This window comes from Apodemus sylvaticus, chromosome 13 (assembly GCF_947179515.1).
Source record: "Apodemus sylvaticus chromosome 13, mApoSyl1.1, whole genome shotgun sequence".
Classification (NCBI taxonomy): Eukaryota; Metazoa; Chordata; class Mammalia; order Rodentia; family Muridae; genus Apodemus; species Apodemus sylvaticus.
The window spans coordinates 93,706,497-93,723,841 of record NC_067484.1 but is presented as its reverse complement, the minus strand read 5'-3'; the positions used below and the strand labels follow the sequence as shown (position 1 = coordinate 93,723,841).

The 17,345-nt window shown below is 39.4% G+C and overlaps 1 protein-coding gene across 7 annotated transcripts in view; it reads left to right on the top strand.

Moving 5' to 3' along the window:
• Positions 1-1,590: 1,590 nt before the first annotated feature.
• The window catches only part of Rbbp8 (RB binding protein 8, endonuclease), a 72,374-nt gene continuing 56,619 nt past the window's right edge, over positions 1,591-17,345 (top strand). For 5 of the 7 annotated variants that reach the window (XM_052155422.1, XM_052155420.1, XM_052155419.1 and 2 more), the window contains exons 1-3: positions 1,591-1,923; positions 5,737-5,943; positions 16,091-16,133. In XM_052155422.1, coding sequence (XP_052011382.1) covers positions 5,835-5,943; positions 16,091-16,133 — 152 coding nt within the window. In that variant the 5' untranslated portion in view covers positions 1,591-1,923; positions 5,737-5,834. Of the gene's footprint in view, positions 1,924-2,060; positions 2,456-5,736; positions 5,944-16,090; positions 16,134-17,345 lie in introns of those variants that run through there. The other 2 variants (XM_052155417.1, XM_052155415.1) reach the window with 2 other exon arrangements.

Here is a 17,345-nt window from a genome sequence, read left to right as displayed (position 1 = left end):
TTTAGTATATAACTTTGTGATAGAATGTTTGCGAGAGGAAAAATAAAACCCAATTTTCATTAAGTCTTATAAAATGGAGAAGGGGTTGGAGAGATGATTCAGTAATTAAAAACACTGGCTGCTTGTGGCTGCAGTTCCCAGTGTCCACATGAGTCTCACAACCATCTATCACTCTAGTTCTAGAGGACCCAATGCCCTCTTCTGGCCTCTGTAGGTACCAGGCATGCATGTGGTACGCATACATATGTAGGCAAACACCCATACACAGAAAATAATACTAAAATCCTTTTAAAAAATCTGGGAAATTACTGTAACAGTAATAAATACTTGGTAGCCTCTTAGAGCCTCTAACTTTTGTATGGCAGTGGTAAGATAAATTCCCTGGAATGTGTCATCCCAAAGAGTAGTAAAGAAGTATTCCTTAAGATCTGAGAGGAGGGCCGGGCGGTGGTGGCGCACACCTTTAATCCCAGCACTTGGGAGGCAGAGGCAGGCGGATTTCTGATTTCGAAGCCAGCCTGGTCTACAGAGTGAGTTTCAGGACAGCCAGGGCTACACAGAGAAACCCTGTGTGTGTGTGGGGTTGTGGGGAGATCTGAGAGGAGTAGAAAACTGCCTTCTAGGCTGGCCTCAAATTGGCCAGTCTTGCCCTGCTTTTGCCTTCTCAGAGCTGGGATTATAGCTCGAGTCACTACTCAACTTTTAAAATCTGTCCCCAGGTATTCTAGGGCACAGAAGCATCACAGAAAATTAGTTGACTGGTTTAACACAAGACTGTGATTCTATTTGCTTCCTTTGTAGAACCTGTTGTTTATATTTGAATCGGTTCTTTTCCCTACTGACTTTGAACCTTACGCCGCAGAAAATTCTGATTTAAAAAAAAATTACAGAAGGGCTAGGAATGTGGCTCAGTTGATAGAGTGCTTACCTAACATGCACAAAGTCCTGGGTTTGATGCCCAGCACTGCCAAAAAAAATAAAATAAAATAAACAGATCTGGTGTGGTGGCTGTCACATGTCTATGATTATCATGGTATAATACCAGCACTCTGAAGATGGAAACAGGAGCATCAAGAGTTCAAGACCATGCACAGTGAATCTGAAATCCACCTGGGGTACTCAACGGCCTGCTAACATAATTCTAGGCACTTTTCACATTTTTTTTTAACTCCACTCTTGCAAGAAACTCATCATTGAACTTTAGCGTTAACCTTCTGAGTTGTGGCGTTTCCCACCCAGGCCTCTCTGATGCACATTACTAAACTGTAGGCAATGACTTTAACGCTGGAACCAAGGATGAGCCTATCCAGTCCTACATCCTTCCTCTCATCTCTAGGTGTTGTACAGCTTAGGCCTGCCACGAAACGTGCAGCAGTCAAAGAGCGGTCTAGGCTAATTTTCGCCCAACCCAAGGGCTCGCGGCCAAGCTCCCAACAGGAACTTGTCCAGGGAACTTCACAAACGCTGCTGGAGTCCGCCAGGCTCTTAGGGACCCTAGGGAAGCTCCGCACCCATCAACCAGCTCAGCTGCCGCCCCGAGGCTGGGGGGGGAAGGGGCGTGGCGCCGCGGGAACTCCCGCGTGACGTCACGAGACGCCGGATGCCTCCCGGGCCGGGCGGGGCCGGCCGCCCTCCGGCCAGCCTTCAGGAGGTTCTGGCCGTCCTCCTCGTAGGGTTCGGCCGCCTGGAGGAGGAGGGGACGCGGCGAGAGGTGGGCAGTAGCGAGCGGCGGGGCCTTCCCGGCCCGGAGGACGTCGCCCTGTTCCTTGGGCTCCCGAGGGCTTTGCAGGGAGGATCAGAAGCTGTGAGTGAAAGGCCTCTCCTTCTTCCTACCCTGCGTTCTGGGTCGGAGCAGCTACTTCCGGTCGGACGCCGCTTTTCGCTGAGGCTCCGGCGGCCGAGACGCGTGAGGCACTTGCCGAGGTAGGCTGGTCCCGGGCTGGTCCGGAGGACGCGGGCCGGGCTCCTGTTGCGCGCAGTCTACGGGGCTCCGCGCGCTTCGAAGACGCGCCCCTCAGCACTGAGCCCGCCCCGCGCATGCGCCCAATGCGCAGCGCGCGCTTTTCGCGTAGTGTTTGGAGCGTCTTGCGTCCGACCTGGGGAGCGCTGGGAGCCGAAGGGGCGTCTGAGGCCGATGGAAACCGGCTTGGAGTGAGGGCTGCGGCGAGTCTGCGTTTTGCTTGTGAGAGGGACGCTGAATGTTACGTGCGTTTCCCTTGGGTGGTGCGACGGTCTTACCGAGCGTCTTCAGCGTGGCGGTTTGCGATGCTGAGGATCCACGGAAGAGTCGTCACTACCTTTGTGTCTACAGAGACCCGGTAGACGAGATGAGTGTTGTGCGAGAGAAGGGCTCAGTGCGCAGCGAATAACGGTCCAGAGCAGAGAGATTGGCTGCAAAGTGCTGAGCGAGAACACGAGACGGAAAGGATGCTGCAGGCGGAAGTTTGCAAACTTGGTATTGATCCTTTCTACTGTAGCCGTTTTCAAAAGCACTTGAACAGCCAAGGTGGCTCTCTTAGACGTAAGCGGATCTTTCAGAGTTCAAGGCCAGCTTGGTCCACATAGCGAGTTCTAGGTCAGCCAGAGCTAAATAGTGAGACCTATTTCAAAACAACAAAAGCTCTGGATTATTTTAACCACTTGGTCATTGATGCAATTTTCTAAAGGATACTTCGATTACACTGCTAATTTTAATTCAGTTTTTAAGTTTTCCATTAACGTAATTAAGCCTTTAAACTTTTCTTCCTTTTGGGGGGGGTAGGGTGAGGGGCTTATTTTCAAGACAAGGTTTCTCTGTGTAGCCCTAGCTGTCCAGGCTGAGCTCGAACTCAGAGAGTACGTTATCACTGCCTGGCATACATTTTTTTTTTCTTCCTACAGAAAAGTATAGTTTGGGGTTCAAATCCTAGCCACGAAGTAGCCACTCCTGGCTGTAATCCCTTGAGCAGGTCGCTTAATCTGATATAACTGTGTGTCCAACCCTAAACTGAAGTCAATAATTGTGCCTCTTTCTAGAGTTCTGATATGGCTAATGAAAGTATATTCCATATGTTGTTATACATAATTAAATATAGTCTCTTATTGGCCATACTGTATCTTTTACATACAGACAGCTTGTGAAGCAAATCTGTATTAGCTCTCAGCAGTATCAATCCCCTCATATACGCATTTGTCACTCAGCCTCAATAGTTGTCAAAGTGATCTGTTCTTGTTTTATCTCTCCACCCACACCGGTTTTCAAGCGAATCCCAGAAGCTGGTAGTTTATCTCATAATATTCCTGCAACAGACAAAGCCTTTTAATGGAAAAAGAAAAATGGGGTTCAAGATGTACCTCAGTGGTTCTCAGCTAGCATGCCTGGATTCTTTTCTGGGCACCATAAAAAATAATTTTTTTAAAACGTTTAAATAGTCTCATCACTATTGCATCCAAGATGATTAACAATAACTTGGTGTACACAAGAAAATTAATAAGATTATTTGAAATCTATGTTCAATTTTTGCTGATTTTTTTAAGAATGCCTAACTGCAATTTTTGTAACACTTGGTCAATGTGTGTATTATTTCTGTAGTGCTTTACCAAGAACCAAGTAGTTGAGTACCTTCTTTTCTTTTAAAAAAAAATTAACCTTTAGTCTAGAATACAAAGTAATGGGTTTCAGTGTGATATCTTCCTACACTCATGTCATTATGCAGTGTTACCTGGTTGAATGCATTCTTGCAGCTTTAGAAATTTCACTTTGTTTTCAGTTTTTTAGACTTATTTTTATTTTGTATGTATGAGTGTTTTGCCTGCATGATGTATGTTTTTGTAGTGTGTGCATATCTATTATATATATGGTGTGTGTGTGTGTGTGTGTATACACATATAATCACATGTATGCTTGTTGCCCATAGAGGCCAGAAGAGGGGGTCAGGTCAGGTCAGAGCCCCTAGAATTGAGTTGTAGAAGATTGTGGATGCTAAGACTTGAAGCTCAGTCCTTTGAAAAAGCAGCCAATGCTCTTAAACACTAAGCCATTTCCCTGGTTGTTTTGTGTTTATACAGAGTCTGTGCAGCCCAGGCTGACCTCAAACTCTCTGTGTAGCTGGAGAATAGAGGATGGCCTTGAACTCCTGATCCTCCTGCCTCTGCCTAAGTGCTAGGATTATAGGTATTCACTACTGTGCTCAGATAGGGGTGCTGGGGATGGAACCCAGAACCTATGAGTCCTACATACATGTTTTACCAACTGAGCCACATCTCCCGACTCTTTGTGTCCTGCCCCTCCTCTGTTCCCTCCTTTCTCTTCTGCCTCCCGCCATCATTTTTCTGTGTAGCCTAGGTTGGCCTTTAGCTTGCAGTAGTCTCTCTCAGCCTCCCTAGTGCTGAGTCACCATGCCCAACATGTTACTTTTATAATCACTAATTAATGGTTTCAGTTAAGAACACATTTTAAAATATGTATTAACTCACTTGAGTTTCTTAATAGACTATTCCTTCTTTTTAGGGGCCACATAAGTTTTAAAGTTAATCATTAACTTTTACTATGAAAGAGTCACAATGTACCTTTATACTAATAGCTCTGTACCTCTAAATAGACAGTATGTTCTTAGAGCTTTGCTGCATGTATATCTTGCTGACTTGTTCTCAGAAATGTATGTGATTCTATCATGTGATAGTATGTTAAGCCATATACCTGGTTTTATGACATGTATATGTGAATGATTGTAAAGTCAGTAATATTTTAGAATGTTTTCTAGTGTCTGGTTCAGTAACAGTATTGCATTTCACATCACTCCAGAACTTAAGACAGTAATTTTTTTTCAGTGCTGGGGATTGAGTTCAAGGTCTTGTACTTGCTCAGCAAGCACTCCTTTCCTGAGCTGCATTCTCATGTACATCAGTACATTTATTTATTTACCATGTGAGTGAACATATGTGCCCATACCACTGGGTCACATGCCACAGTACACATGTGGCAGTCAGAAGCCACCTTATTGCAGTCAGTTTGTCCCCTCCTTCCCTTCCAAGGATGGAACTCAAGTCGTCAGGCTTAGTGGCTTTCACTTGCTGGTCCTTCCATTTCTTTTCCTTTTATTTTTTTGCCCTCCCCCCCCCCCCCCCCCCCCGTTTTAAAGATAGGATCATCTTATATAGCCCAGACTGGCCTTGAACTTGGGGTCCCCCTGCCTCCAACTCTGGAGTGCTAGGATTATGTATGTGCCAGCATAAAGTAAATGAATTCTGACTATGGATGACTATAAACCTTTCAATGTTAGAGCCCTTTTTACTTTAACATAATTTAGGTAATTACTCCTCTTGGGTGGAAAAATTGAGAACCTGCCTGTAAATTTACCTATGCGAAGGCCAAATAACTGAAATCATAGTTTTCTCACCTCTCTCTCTCTCTCTCTCTCTCTCTCTCTCTCTCTCTCTCTCTCTCTCACACACACACACACACACACACACACACACATACATACACACACACACACACACACACACACAGGGTCTCTCTGTGTAGCTCTTACTGACTTTGAATTCACAGAGATTCCCCTGCCTCTGCCTCCAATGTTCTGAGTCTAGAGGAGTGCACTGTGCTCTGTTCTGTCATCTTTCCCAGCTTCTGTCAAACTGTCTGAGTGATTGTAAACTTGCAAGGAAAACCTGAAAATAGCTGCACTTGTGCTTTCGTCTGATTTCAGATCATGTAAAGTTGCGTGCAAAAAAAGTGACATCGCAATCTCATTTCAGGCATTTCAGCAATCTAAAGACAACATCACACCTATGTAAGGACACAAGAAAGGTCAGGGAAACATCAGCAAATAGAAGTGTGAAGCCTGGTAAGCAAGATGAGCGTTTCAGGAAGCAGCTGTGGAAGCCCTAATTCTGCAGATGTATCCAATGACTTCAAGGAACTGTGGACAAAGCTAAAAGAATATCATGATAAGGAAGTACAAGGTACAGTCTTTGTTTAAATACTTGAGACTATAATCGTAGAAACTAGGTTTGATTATTTTGTATATTTTTACATAGAAATACCATCATTTAGAGGCAAATGTTCCAACTTTAAAGGGCATTTACTATCATGATGCTTTATGATTTGTTTTATTGATGAATTGTTACATTGTAACTACAAGTACTACAGAACATATGGGGGAGCCATTGTTTTTTTTAATTTATGTGTGTGAGCCGACATGAGTATTTATGTACAGTGTGTGTTCAGGAGGCTATGGAGGCCAAAAGAGGATATCAGATCCCATGGAACCAGAGTTATCGGCAGTGAGCCACCATGTGGGTCCTAGGAGCTGAACTTTGGTTCTCTGCAAGAGTATAAATGCTCTAACTGCTGAATCATCTCTCCAGCCTCTAGAACATAATTCTCATATAACTTGTCAGTAATTACTTGTATAACTATGCTTTGTGGTGCTAAAAACTGTAGAATTTATTGACTGCAGACTTAGATTTCAATTCTAATTTCATCTTCCTGCTGGCTTTATAATCTTAGCTGTTATATAATCTTTTGTTTGGTTTTTGTGGTGATGCTGAGGAAGGAAGCCCAGGCCTCATATATGTTGACTGAGTACTCTCCCACTGAATGACACCCCCAACTTTATGAATATTTCTTGATTGCCTACTGCAGCCATGTGTTTTATATTATGATCCTCCACAGCTTTAACATTATACCGTAATGCCATTACAATGTGATCCTCTTGAATCAGTTCTAATGGTTAATTGTGGGGATGTATTGAATTTTTCACATGGTAAATTTAGTTTCTTGTAAAATCTTGTGATAATAGCCTCCATAGATTTTGACTATGAACTTCAAAGTACCGTTGCAAGTTTAGTGTACATTGAGATACTTAATCACAAGATATATTTTGAGTGTTTGCTGTGTGACAGAATTTTAATGCAGTGTATTATGTTTAGGAAGATACCAGGAAGAACCAGTATGTGTTTCCATTTTCTTTCAGACTAGACTTTCCAGTTGGGTATATCTAGGCAATATAGGTGGTAGGATGGTGAGGAAGATTGAACTTCCTGAGAAGACTCTAAAAATGGGGGAAAAATAGAGATTAAAAAAATCTTGATTTACCTATTAATTTTTTTGAGCTTTCAAGTTGAAGCTTATTTATGGAACCATTTCAGCTATTAGACAATCCACCTGAGTTCCTGTCAATAGAGAATGGTTTCCTGGAGGAGATAACTAATAACTTTATAGAATTTGAAATGTAATAGAATGTTATTATTCCCCTGGAGGTCACACTTGCCAACCAAAGGATAACTTTTTTTTTTGGATATATTCTTTATTTACATTTCAAATGTTATTCCCTTTCCTAGTCCCACCCCTACTCCCACCCCACCCCCCTGCACCAAAAATCCCCTATCCCATTCCCCCTCCCCCTGCTTCTATGAGGGTTTTATGAGGATGTTCCCCCACCCACAAACTCCCACTCCCCCCCCCACATTCCCCTACAATGGGGCATTGAGCCTTCATAGGACCAAGGGCCTCCCATTGATGCCCAACAAGGCCATCCTTTGCTACATATACGGCTCCCGTGGGTCCCTCCATTGTGTACTCCTGGATTGGTAGTTTAGTCCCTGGGAGCTCTGGGGGGGTCTGGTTGGTAGATATTGTTGTTCTTCCTATGGAGTTGCAAACCCCTTCAGCTCCTTCAGTCCTCTCTCTTAACTCCTCTATTGGGGGACCCAGTATTTAGTCCAATAGTTTTCTTTAAGCATCTGCCTTTGTATTCATAAGGTTCTTGCAGAGCCTCTCAGGAGACAGCTATATCAGGCTCCTGTCAGCATGCACTACTTGGCATTCACAACAGTGTCTGGATTTGGTGGTTGTATATGGGATGGATCCCCGGGTAGGGCAATCTTTGGATGACCCTTCCTTCAGTCTCTGTTTTATACATTGTCTCCGTATTTCCTTCCATGAGTTATTTTGTTCCCCTTTCTAAGAAGGACCAAAGCACTTTGGTCTTCTTTCTTCTTGAGTTTCATGTGGTCTGTGAATTGTATCTTGAGTATTCTGAACTTTTGGGCTAATATCCACTTATCAGTGAGTATATACCATGTGTATTCTTTTGTGATTGGGTTACCTCACTCAGGTTATTTTCTAGTTCCATCCATTTGCCTAAGAATTTCATGAATCCATTGTTTTTAATAGCTGAGTTGTACTCCATTATGTAAATATACCACATTTTCTGTATCCAGTCCTCTGTTAAAGGATGTCTGGGTTCTTTCCAGCTTCTGGCTGTTATAAATACGGCTGCTACGAACATAGTGGAGCAGGTGTCCTTGTTATATGTTGGAGCATCTTTTGGGTATATGCCCAGGAGCGGTATAGCTGGCTCCTCCAGTAGTACTATGTCCAGTTTTCTGAGGAACCGCCAGACTGATTTTCAGAGTGGTTGTACCAGCTTGCAATCCCACCAACACTGGAGGAGAGTTCCATCATCTGTTGTCACCTGAGTTTTTTATCTTAGCCATTCTGACTGGTGTGAGGTGGAATCTCAGGGTTGCTTTGATTTTCATTTCCCTGGTGACTAAGGATGTTAAACATTTCTTTCCGTGCTTCTCAGCCATTTGATATTCCTCAAGTGAGAATTGTTCATTTAGCTCTGTACCCCATTTTTTAATAGGGTTATTTGATTCTCTGTAATCTAACTTCTTGAGTTCTTTATATATATTGGATATTAGCCCTCTATCGGATATACGATTGGTAATGATCTTTTCCCAGTCTGTTGGCTGTCTGTTGACAATGTCCTTGCCTTATAAAACCTTTGCAATTTTATGAGGTCCCCTTTATCAATTCTTGATCTTAGAGCATAAACTATTGGTGTTCTGTTCAAGAAATTTTCCCCTGTGCCCATGTGCTCCAGGCTCTTCCCCACTTTCTCTTCTATTAGTTTCAATGTGTTTTTGTTTTATGTGAAGGCCCTTGATCCACTTGGACTTGAGTTTTATGCAAGGAGCTAAAAATGGATCGATTTGTATTCTTGTACATGCTGACCTCCAGTTGAACCAGCAGCATTTGTTGAAAACGCTATCTTTTTTCTACTGGATTGTTTTAGCTCCTTTGTCAAAGATCAAGTGGTCATAGTTGTGTGGGTTCATTTCTTGGTTTTCCAATGAATTACAGACAGTTGAATGTATTTCCAAGTGGAAATGTGATCTGTTAGGTAAGATGTAATGCTAGGAAAGCAGATAGGTTCAGGTGAGCAGTGTATACATGCTAAGAACATTCTCTCCAGTGGTGGTCAAAACAGGGTTTCTCTGTGTAGCCCTGGCTGTTCTGGAACTCATTCTGTAGACCAGATTAGCCTTGAACTCAGAGAACCTCCTACCTCTGCCTCCTAAATGCTGAGATTAAAGGCATGGGGCCAGCATCCCTAGCTAGGATTAGCTCCTGAGTAACAATCCTGTTAATTGTTGATTATAGCTCAAATAGAGCCATACTAAAAAAGAGGCATGAGATACAGCGGTCAGGTCCGTAAGTTGTAGCTTTAACTACAAGTGCTAAAAAGCTATACTCTTTATCTGATTTGAATAAAGATGGTAACTATACAAGTTATTTAACTTTGTATGGCTTCAGATGCTTCATGATATGAAGGTATCTACCTCTGATTGTGTTATATGACTGATTGGAGTGTTTGGAAGAGTGTCTGAACACAGTAAGCAATATATGTTAATTATCACCATCATTCTAAAGCAACAACTATATTTTATAAATGTCTCCTGCAAGACGCCTGACAGAGGGATACTGGAAAAAACTTTTAATCTTAAATCTCATGTATTGATTAATTTTATTTATAAAACTTTATTTATTTATTTATTGGGAGTGTCTGTGCCATGGCACTTGTATAGAGGTAGAAGACAACTTTCATGAGTGAGTTCTCTTTCTTCACTCTGTGGGTCCAGAGGATCAAACTTGGGTTGTCAGACTGCAAGCCTGAGCTAGATAGGTGGTTCTTATCCTTGTCTTCCTTCCTTCCTTCCTTCGTCTCGCCTTTCTTTCTTCCTTCCTTCCTTCCTTCCTTCCTTCCTTCCTTCCTTCCTTCCTTCCTTCCTTCCTTCCTTCCTTTCTTTCTTTCTTTCTTTCTTTCTTTCTTTCTTTCTTTCTTTTAAAATTGGTTTTTTGAGACAGGGTTTCTCTGAGTGGCCTTGGCTGTCTTGGAAATAGTTTTGTAGACCAGGCTAGCCTTAAACTCAGAAATCCACCTGCCTCTGTCTTCCAAGTGTTAGGATTAAAGGTGTGGACCACCACCACCACCACCACCATCAAGCTCCTATTGTCATCTTAAAAGACAGAGTCTGGGCCTGTCCTAAATTTCCTATGTAACCCAGGCTGATCATGAACATGAAATATTTTCACTTTCTGTAATTATTTTGCAGATAGATTTTATAATTTTTAGTGTGTGAGTCCTTTGTCTTCTAAGCATCTTGTTTCCATGTTGTATCAGATAGATAGAGCAGGCATTACTTAGTTCAAGCTGATTTTGACCTCGACATGTAGTTGAGGGTAAACTTGAACTCCTGCCTCCATCTCATGGAGTGCTGGTATTTACAGGTATACACAGCCATGCCCTGGGTGTCAGCCTTTTTCCTGTCCCTGTCTAGGAGTTCTTACATATAAGGCAGATAGATTAGGTAAAGCCAGAGGATGGCGTTGGGAGATGGCTCTCTCCTTCCCTCGTGTGAATTTTAGAGATTGGACTCTGGTTGTCAGACTGGCAGCACCTGTACTTGCTGAGCCATCTTGGCCTGTCTAATCCTCGCTCTTTCTAATTTAAGTGTTTTATTATAGCGATAGAAAATTGACTAACATACCCATTTAAGTGTGTTATGTATTTAAAGGGAAATATATTTTGACAGGTTTCTTCTTTATGTTCTTCTGTAAATAGGGTCTTCAGGAGACCTCTGTTTTATGATAAAGTAACATTTTATATATATATTTCTTGAGAGCAAAACAATATGTTTATTATAAAATCCGACAAATACTACATAGCAAATAGTTCACCCTTGTTTTATAGTAGGTAATTTGCATATTACTCAATCCTTGTTGCTGCTCTTTAATAAGCTTCCTGGTCTCAGGAATGTTGGTGTGCTTTAAAAAGCATTAAGAGGGTAAGGTATAAGAAGTAGACTTGTTTCCTACTTCTAGACTTTTGAAAGTCTTAAATAATTGTGTGCTTTGTTTATTTGTTTAAGACAGAGTTTTACTATGTAGCTCAGCTGGTCTAGAAATTGTTATATAACCCAGGCCCGCCTTAGACTCAAGATCTTCCTGCCTCAGCCTCATAGTCTTGGGATTACAGGCATGTACCACCATATTTAGCATAGTCAACACTATTCATAAAAAATTAATGTTGTTTAAAAATTGTTTGGCTTCCTGAATATTTCCCAAACAAATGAGGACTTTTGTAATATTAGTCCTTTGTCAATGAGTTTTACATAGTTTCCTATAAAACTACATCCTCTGACTGTGTAATAATAACATCAAAGACCTGCCTGGAGGGTACTTAATTTTTTAAAAGGTGATGGGGGATCTACTTAGAAAAACCAATACAAGAGGCTGTTTGCAAGACATCAAACAGACTTGTCTGGACAGTGTGGGTTTTGAAGTCTATATAGGAATCAAATTTGACTCATTACTTTTTAAAGCTTCATGTAAGTAAAAGACAAAGGAGAATGTTAGGAAGAGTAAGTAGTATTTGGGGTGGATGATTTGATATAGACAGTCAAGGAAGTCTACACATAAAAAATTACACACATCCGTATACCCTGCTGTTTCTTGTTGGGGTTTCTTGTTGGCTTCATTTGACCAAAACATAATTAAAACAATAGCAGTGATCTACAGAACAGTGTATACACTGATCATGATATAGTAAGCTTCATGCATTTCTTTTAAAACTAAGAGTAAAAACTAAGAGGCGCTAACATGACCGGATATCTATACCTTAAGTCTGGATTTTGTTTGTTTGTTTTGTTACAGTTGTTTATTGTTCTTAGTCACACATGTTTCATCAACATTCCAAAAATTATTTACATAAGCATTATATGCATACATACGTACATATGACTTAAGTACTACAAAATCAACAGTTTTGGCTCATAGTACTAGTGCCTATTAAGAACTCTCTAAGTAGTTATCACATATTATTTTATTATCTGCATTTATAGCTACTATAAATTCAATGAAATTCACAACAGTTAGTTTATCTATTTTGACATAATTAAGAATTAGACAAAGTACATATATATGATGTTTAGCTGATTTTATAAATATATTTTTTAGCTTAGAATAGAAATAATTTATTGTATAGTTAGATAGGATTTTTTGGTAGAATCAAATTACTTGATCTTTAGATGAAGCTCTGCTTATGGTTTTTATCTGGTTAAAGAACTAAAACAAGAATTAATAGCATTGATTATTGTTTATATATCATAAATTGAACTAACTCTTGCCTCATTTATGAACTTTTAAACTTGTTTAGTGTAATATAACAGCATATACTTACCCTGGATGTCTTCTAAAATTCATAGAATGAATACATGCATGATTAATTGATGTCCTATAGTGCTTAGTCTTTTGAGCACTGTTTCCTCAATAGGTTCTGGAATGCCAGTGTTATGATCCCAAATACTTTGTTGAACAGACTACCTGTTCATACAGGAGCTACATTGTTGTATAGCCTCATTCCTTCCGAAGGGTGTGGAGCAGGATTAAAGCACACTTTATAGGGGTTCTAATTGTAGATTCCTAATTGACTTGATGAATAGCAAATGCTAAAATTTAAACACACGCATACGCACATTCAAACCTGTTTCAGGGCTGATGTACGTGACAGAACAGATGCCTCACAGGTGTTGAATGCTTATAAGATAAAAGAGTAGTCTTTCCATATTTCCCAAGAATTTTCTTTTGAAGTTTATATGGATTTTCCACTCCATTGTTTCTTTTCTAAAAAATAAAGAATCTTTTATTTCATGGCTAGAATCCATTTCATCTTTGGCTACTTTTCACTTGGAGAAGCAGACCTGAGTTTTAGAAGTCAGCCAAAATTAAAAACAAGAAAATCTGTCAGCAAGGAAAATTTCCCACATCTGGGAAGAAGAGACTGAAATTGCTGACTATAGTCTTCAGTCTAATGAGGTCCTAGTTCTTAGTTCTGCAGGAGTGCTGCTTTACTGAGGACTTCAAGGTCTCTTGAGTTTGTCACCATTACCCAACAAGAAGAAAGCACTCTGACTTAGGAATTTGGCAGCTGTGAAGGATTTTTTTTCTTCTTCTTCTTCTTCTTCTTCTTCTTCTTCTTCTTCTTCTTCTTCTTCTTCTTCTTCTTCTTCTTCTTCTTCTTCTTCTTCTTCTTAACTAAAAGCATACCAGTTTACTTTTACCAGTTATAACACAAGCTATCCTTTTTTATTATCTTGCAAATATTTTAAAAGTAAATCACTTTTTTTATTGCTTTTTATTTCAAACTAGTTGTAGACTCACATGTAAGAACGAATGCAAAGACATCTCATGTACTCTTTCCATAGGTTCTCCTACTGGTAGTGTATTGTCTATTTTTTGTTTGCTTGTTTTTGAGATAGGAACTCACTCTATACCCATGTTGGCCTTAAACTATGGCAAACCTCTAGCCTAACCTCCTAAGGATGAGATTATGCGTATGAACCATCACATCTGGTTATACCTTATCTTATACATATACTATATGCTATCACAACCAAGAAATTTTTATTGTTATAATCTACTAGCTTTATTCAGATCACATCAATTCTCTATGCATACTTGTGTATGTGTGAAACCTACACTTGTGTGTTTGGTTCTATATAATTTAGTAATGAATACATTGTTTCTACCACTAAAGATTCCATGCCACTTATCTAAATCCTAGCCTCCTTCCTCCCATCCTTCCCCTCCAATCTCTTACCATTAATAATCTGTTCTTTATCTCTAATTTTTTCATTTCAAGAATGTTAAATAAATAGTCATACAGAAAAATAACCCTTTGAAATTGGCAAATTTTACTCAACACAGTCCCCTCTGAGATCTATCCAAATTGTGCATGTTAATAGTTAATTGCTTAAGATTTTTCTCATTTGAGACCATAGCTGAGCTACATAGTTGAGTTTGAGTTCAGCCTGAGCAACATAAGGAAACACTTCTTTGTTTGAAATTTTTTAAGTATATTTTGTTTTATGTATATGATTGTTTTGTATTAATGTATCTGTGCTTGGTCCCCATAGAATCCAGAACATATCAGATCCCTTAAGACTTGAGTTTCAAGCAGTTATAAGGAGCCATGTGGGTGCTAGGAATTGAACCTGGGTTCTCTGGATTCTCTTAAACACTGAGCATCTCTCCCACCCACTCCCCCACCTTTTTTTTGAGATTTACTTTATGTGTATAAGTATTTTTGCCTGCATGTGTGCATATGTGTCATGTACATGCCTGATATCCATGAAGATCAAAGATGGCATCAGATTCCTTGGAATTGGGGTTATAGTGATTGTGATGTAGATACTGGGACTCAAACCCCATTCCTCTGAAGAGCAGCCGGTATTCTTAACCGCCTGAAACATTTCTCCAGTTGGGAGATCCAACTTTTAAAAAAAAGAAAGGAAGTGAAACTCTTAGAGAAATTTAACAATTTCTAGGCAATTTATTTTTAAAGTAATTATAATAGTTGTAGTTAAAGAAATTAGAGAATGTTATAATATGAACTTAATTAGGAATCAGAGTCATTTTACTCTTATATTAATCAGAGGATGAAGAGAAAAGCTATATTCAACTAAAAATTTTCAACTAATTTGACTTTTTTTTTTTGAAGGAGATTCAACTATGTAACCCAGGATAGTTTCAAACTTGGGAGCATCCTGCTTCAGCCTTCTAAGTGCTGATATTACGGGCATGCACCACAGGGTCAAGTTCAGTGTGTGTTTCAAGAGAGTTTTGAAGATTGTATGATTGTTTGATATACTTCACATAGTTTGGAATGGTACTTTATATATATTTTGTGTGGACATCTCTACTTCAAATATTTTTATATTGCTTAACATTGAATGTTTTTGTTGTGTTTCTACATAGATTAAAACCTAAGAAATCAGATACTAATGAGAACAACTTTTGATATATTACTAAATTGTTTTCCAAAGACTATACTAGTTTCTTGTATCTTTACAAAAGTATGGTTTTATAGTTTTACAACCCCTTCATTTTCATAATTAGTAATTGCCTATTTGGTTTGCATTTATATTTAGTTGCTAGTAGTGTTGTAGACTGTGTTTCATGCTTGTTTAATGGATATTTTTCTGTTAGTTACTACCATGAAAATTAGAAATGCCCTATTACTTTTATCCTTATTTTCCCTTGCCAATTTATTTTGTATCAGACTTAATTAAAACTGAAAAGTACATATGTCTAGAGTTAAAATCCTAGTGCCCTTTCTTAAGTACTTTTTAAAAAAATTTTTTTTTATTTATTTTTATGTATATGAGTACACTGTCACTGTCTTCAGACACACCAGAAGAGGGCATCAGATCCCATTATAGATTCTTGTGAGCTACCATGGGGTTGATGGGAATTGAATTTAGGACCTCAGGAAGAAGAGTCAGTGCTCTAACCACTGTGCTATTTCTCCAGCCCCAAGTACTTTTCTATAAGCAACGTTGTTTCCAATCCAGAAATCCCTGACACAATCTAGCTTAATCTCTAGAGACTTGAGCCTACATAGGTGCTAGGTGTTAGCAAATATATTGGCTGGGTCAGAACGCAGACCAGAGTTTATAGTGAACTGATAATTATATGTTTGCTCTCACTATTAGAAAGGAAATAACTCACTTTTAATCTACTTGGCTGTCATATAATAGACTAAAAGCAATAATGTTGCAGATTTATTTTCCTAGCCTAAGGGTACAAGTAAGAGGAATACACTGTACAACAAATGGGACTTGGTTCAGTATTCAGAAGCTAGTTTAAATTGGCTTAATATTGTAGCATTTGCCTCATAAAGGAACTTGGTTAACTGCTTTAGAATTGGTACAGCGTGTAACAAAATACTGTGCTTTTTTTTTTTTTGTTACTTTGCAGGTTTACAAATCAAAGTAACCAAACTGAAAAAGGAACGAATTTTGTAAGTATCAGTATGTAATGCCAATGTCTTATTTATTACTTAATTGATACTGATAGCCAGTCTCATTAAAAAAAAAAAAGCCTTATGTCTTACTTAAAAATGAATTCGTTTTGAGCTAATTAATTGTGATTTTTTAATGTTTTAAAGTAAAAAATAACTGATTTCTAAGTACAGACTTAGTTAACATGCATATGTATATTTTAACATAAAAATATATTTTCATAGAATATTTAGTGAAATGAGAGCTGTTGGTGTTTATCATTCTTTTCTCTGGGATATTAATTCTTGGTACTCAAAGTATTATAAAGGGGAATAATTGTGAGATTTCTGTTTGTTTGTTTGTTTGTTTGTTTTTGGATTTGGTTTTTTCGAGACAGGGTTTCTCTGTATAGCCCTGGCTGTCCTAGAACTCACTCTGTAGACCAGGCTGGCCTCGAACTCAGAAATTAGCCTGCCTCTGCCTCCCAGAGTGCTGGGATTACAGGTGTGTGCCACCACCGCCCAGCCTAATTGTGAGATTTCTAAACTTGTAAGAAATGCAAGCCAAAGGTGGCAGACACCTGTAATCTCAGCACTTCTCAAGTAGGGACAAGAGGGACAGGAAGATTGTGAGTTTAAGACTAGTTTCTGCTACATAGTAAGTTTGAGTCCAGCCTAAGCTACATAAAAACCCTGTCTTAACCAGAGAGGGGTGAAAGGTATGGTGGCATTCCTGTACTCTGTACTTGAGGTAGCTATAGGAAGATTAGGAGTTCTAGGCCAATCTGTTATATAGCTTCACCTACATGAGAGCTTGTCTTAAACAGCAAAGCTAGGCCTTGCATGCATCTACAGTCCCAGTTATGTGAGAGGTCGTGAGCAGAAAAGGCAGGATTTATAGTTCAGGCAAGCTACATGAGTCTTTATCTTGAGAGGCCACACACATTCACACACACACACACAACCATACATGTGTGTATGCCTGATAACGTACACATATACAAAAAAAGAATGCTAAATAGGTATCCTGATGTTATTTCTAAGAAGTTTAGAATGACCAGAAGGCCCCCTGAATTGCTTTGAATATTAAACTATGAATCATGTGATTTTCAAGTTTGAAGTAGGTTTTACTCATGGTTATTCACTTTGCAGACTTGAGAATATGAAATAGTTGTCATAATAGAATGTCAGAACATAAAACAAAACAGTGTCATTATGACAAGTGGGTTTTTA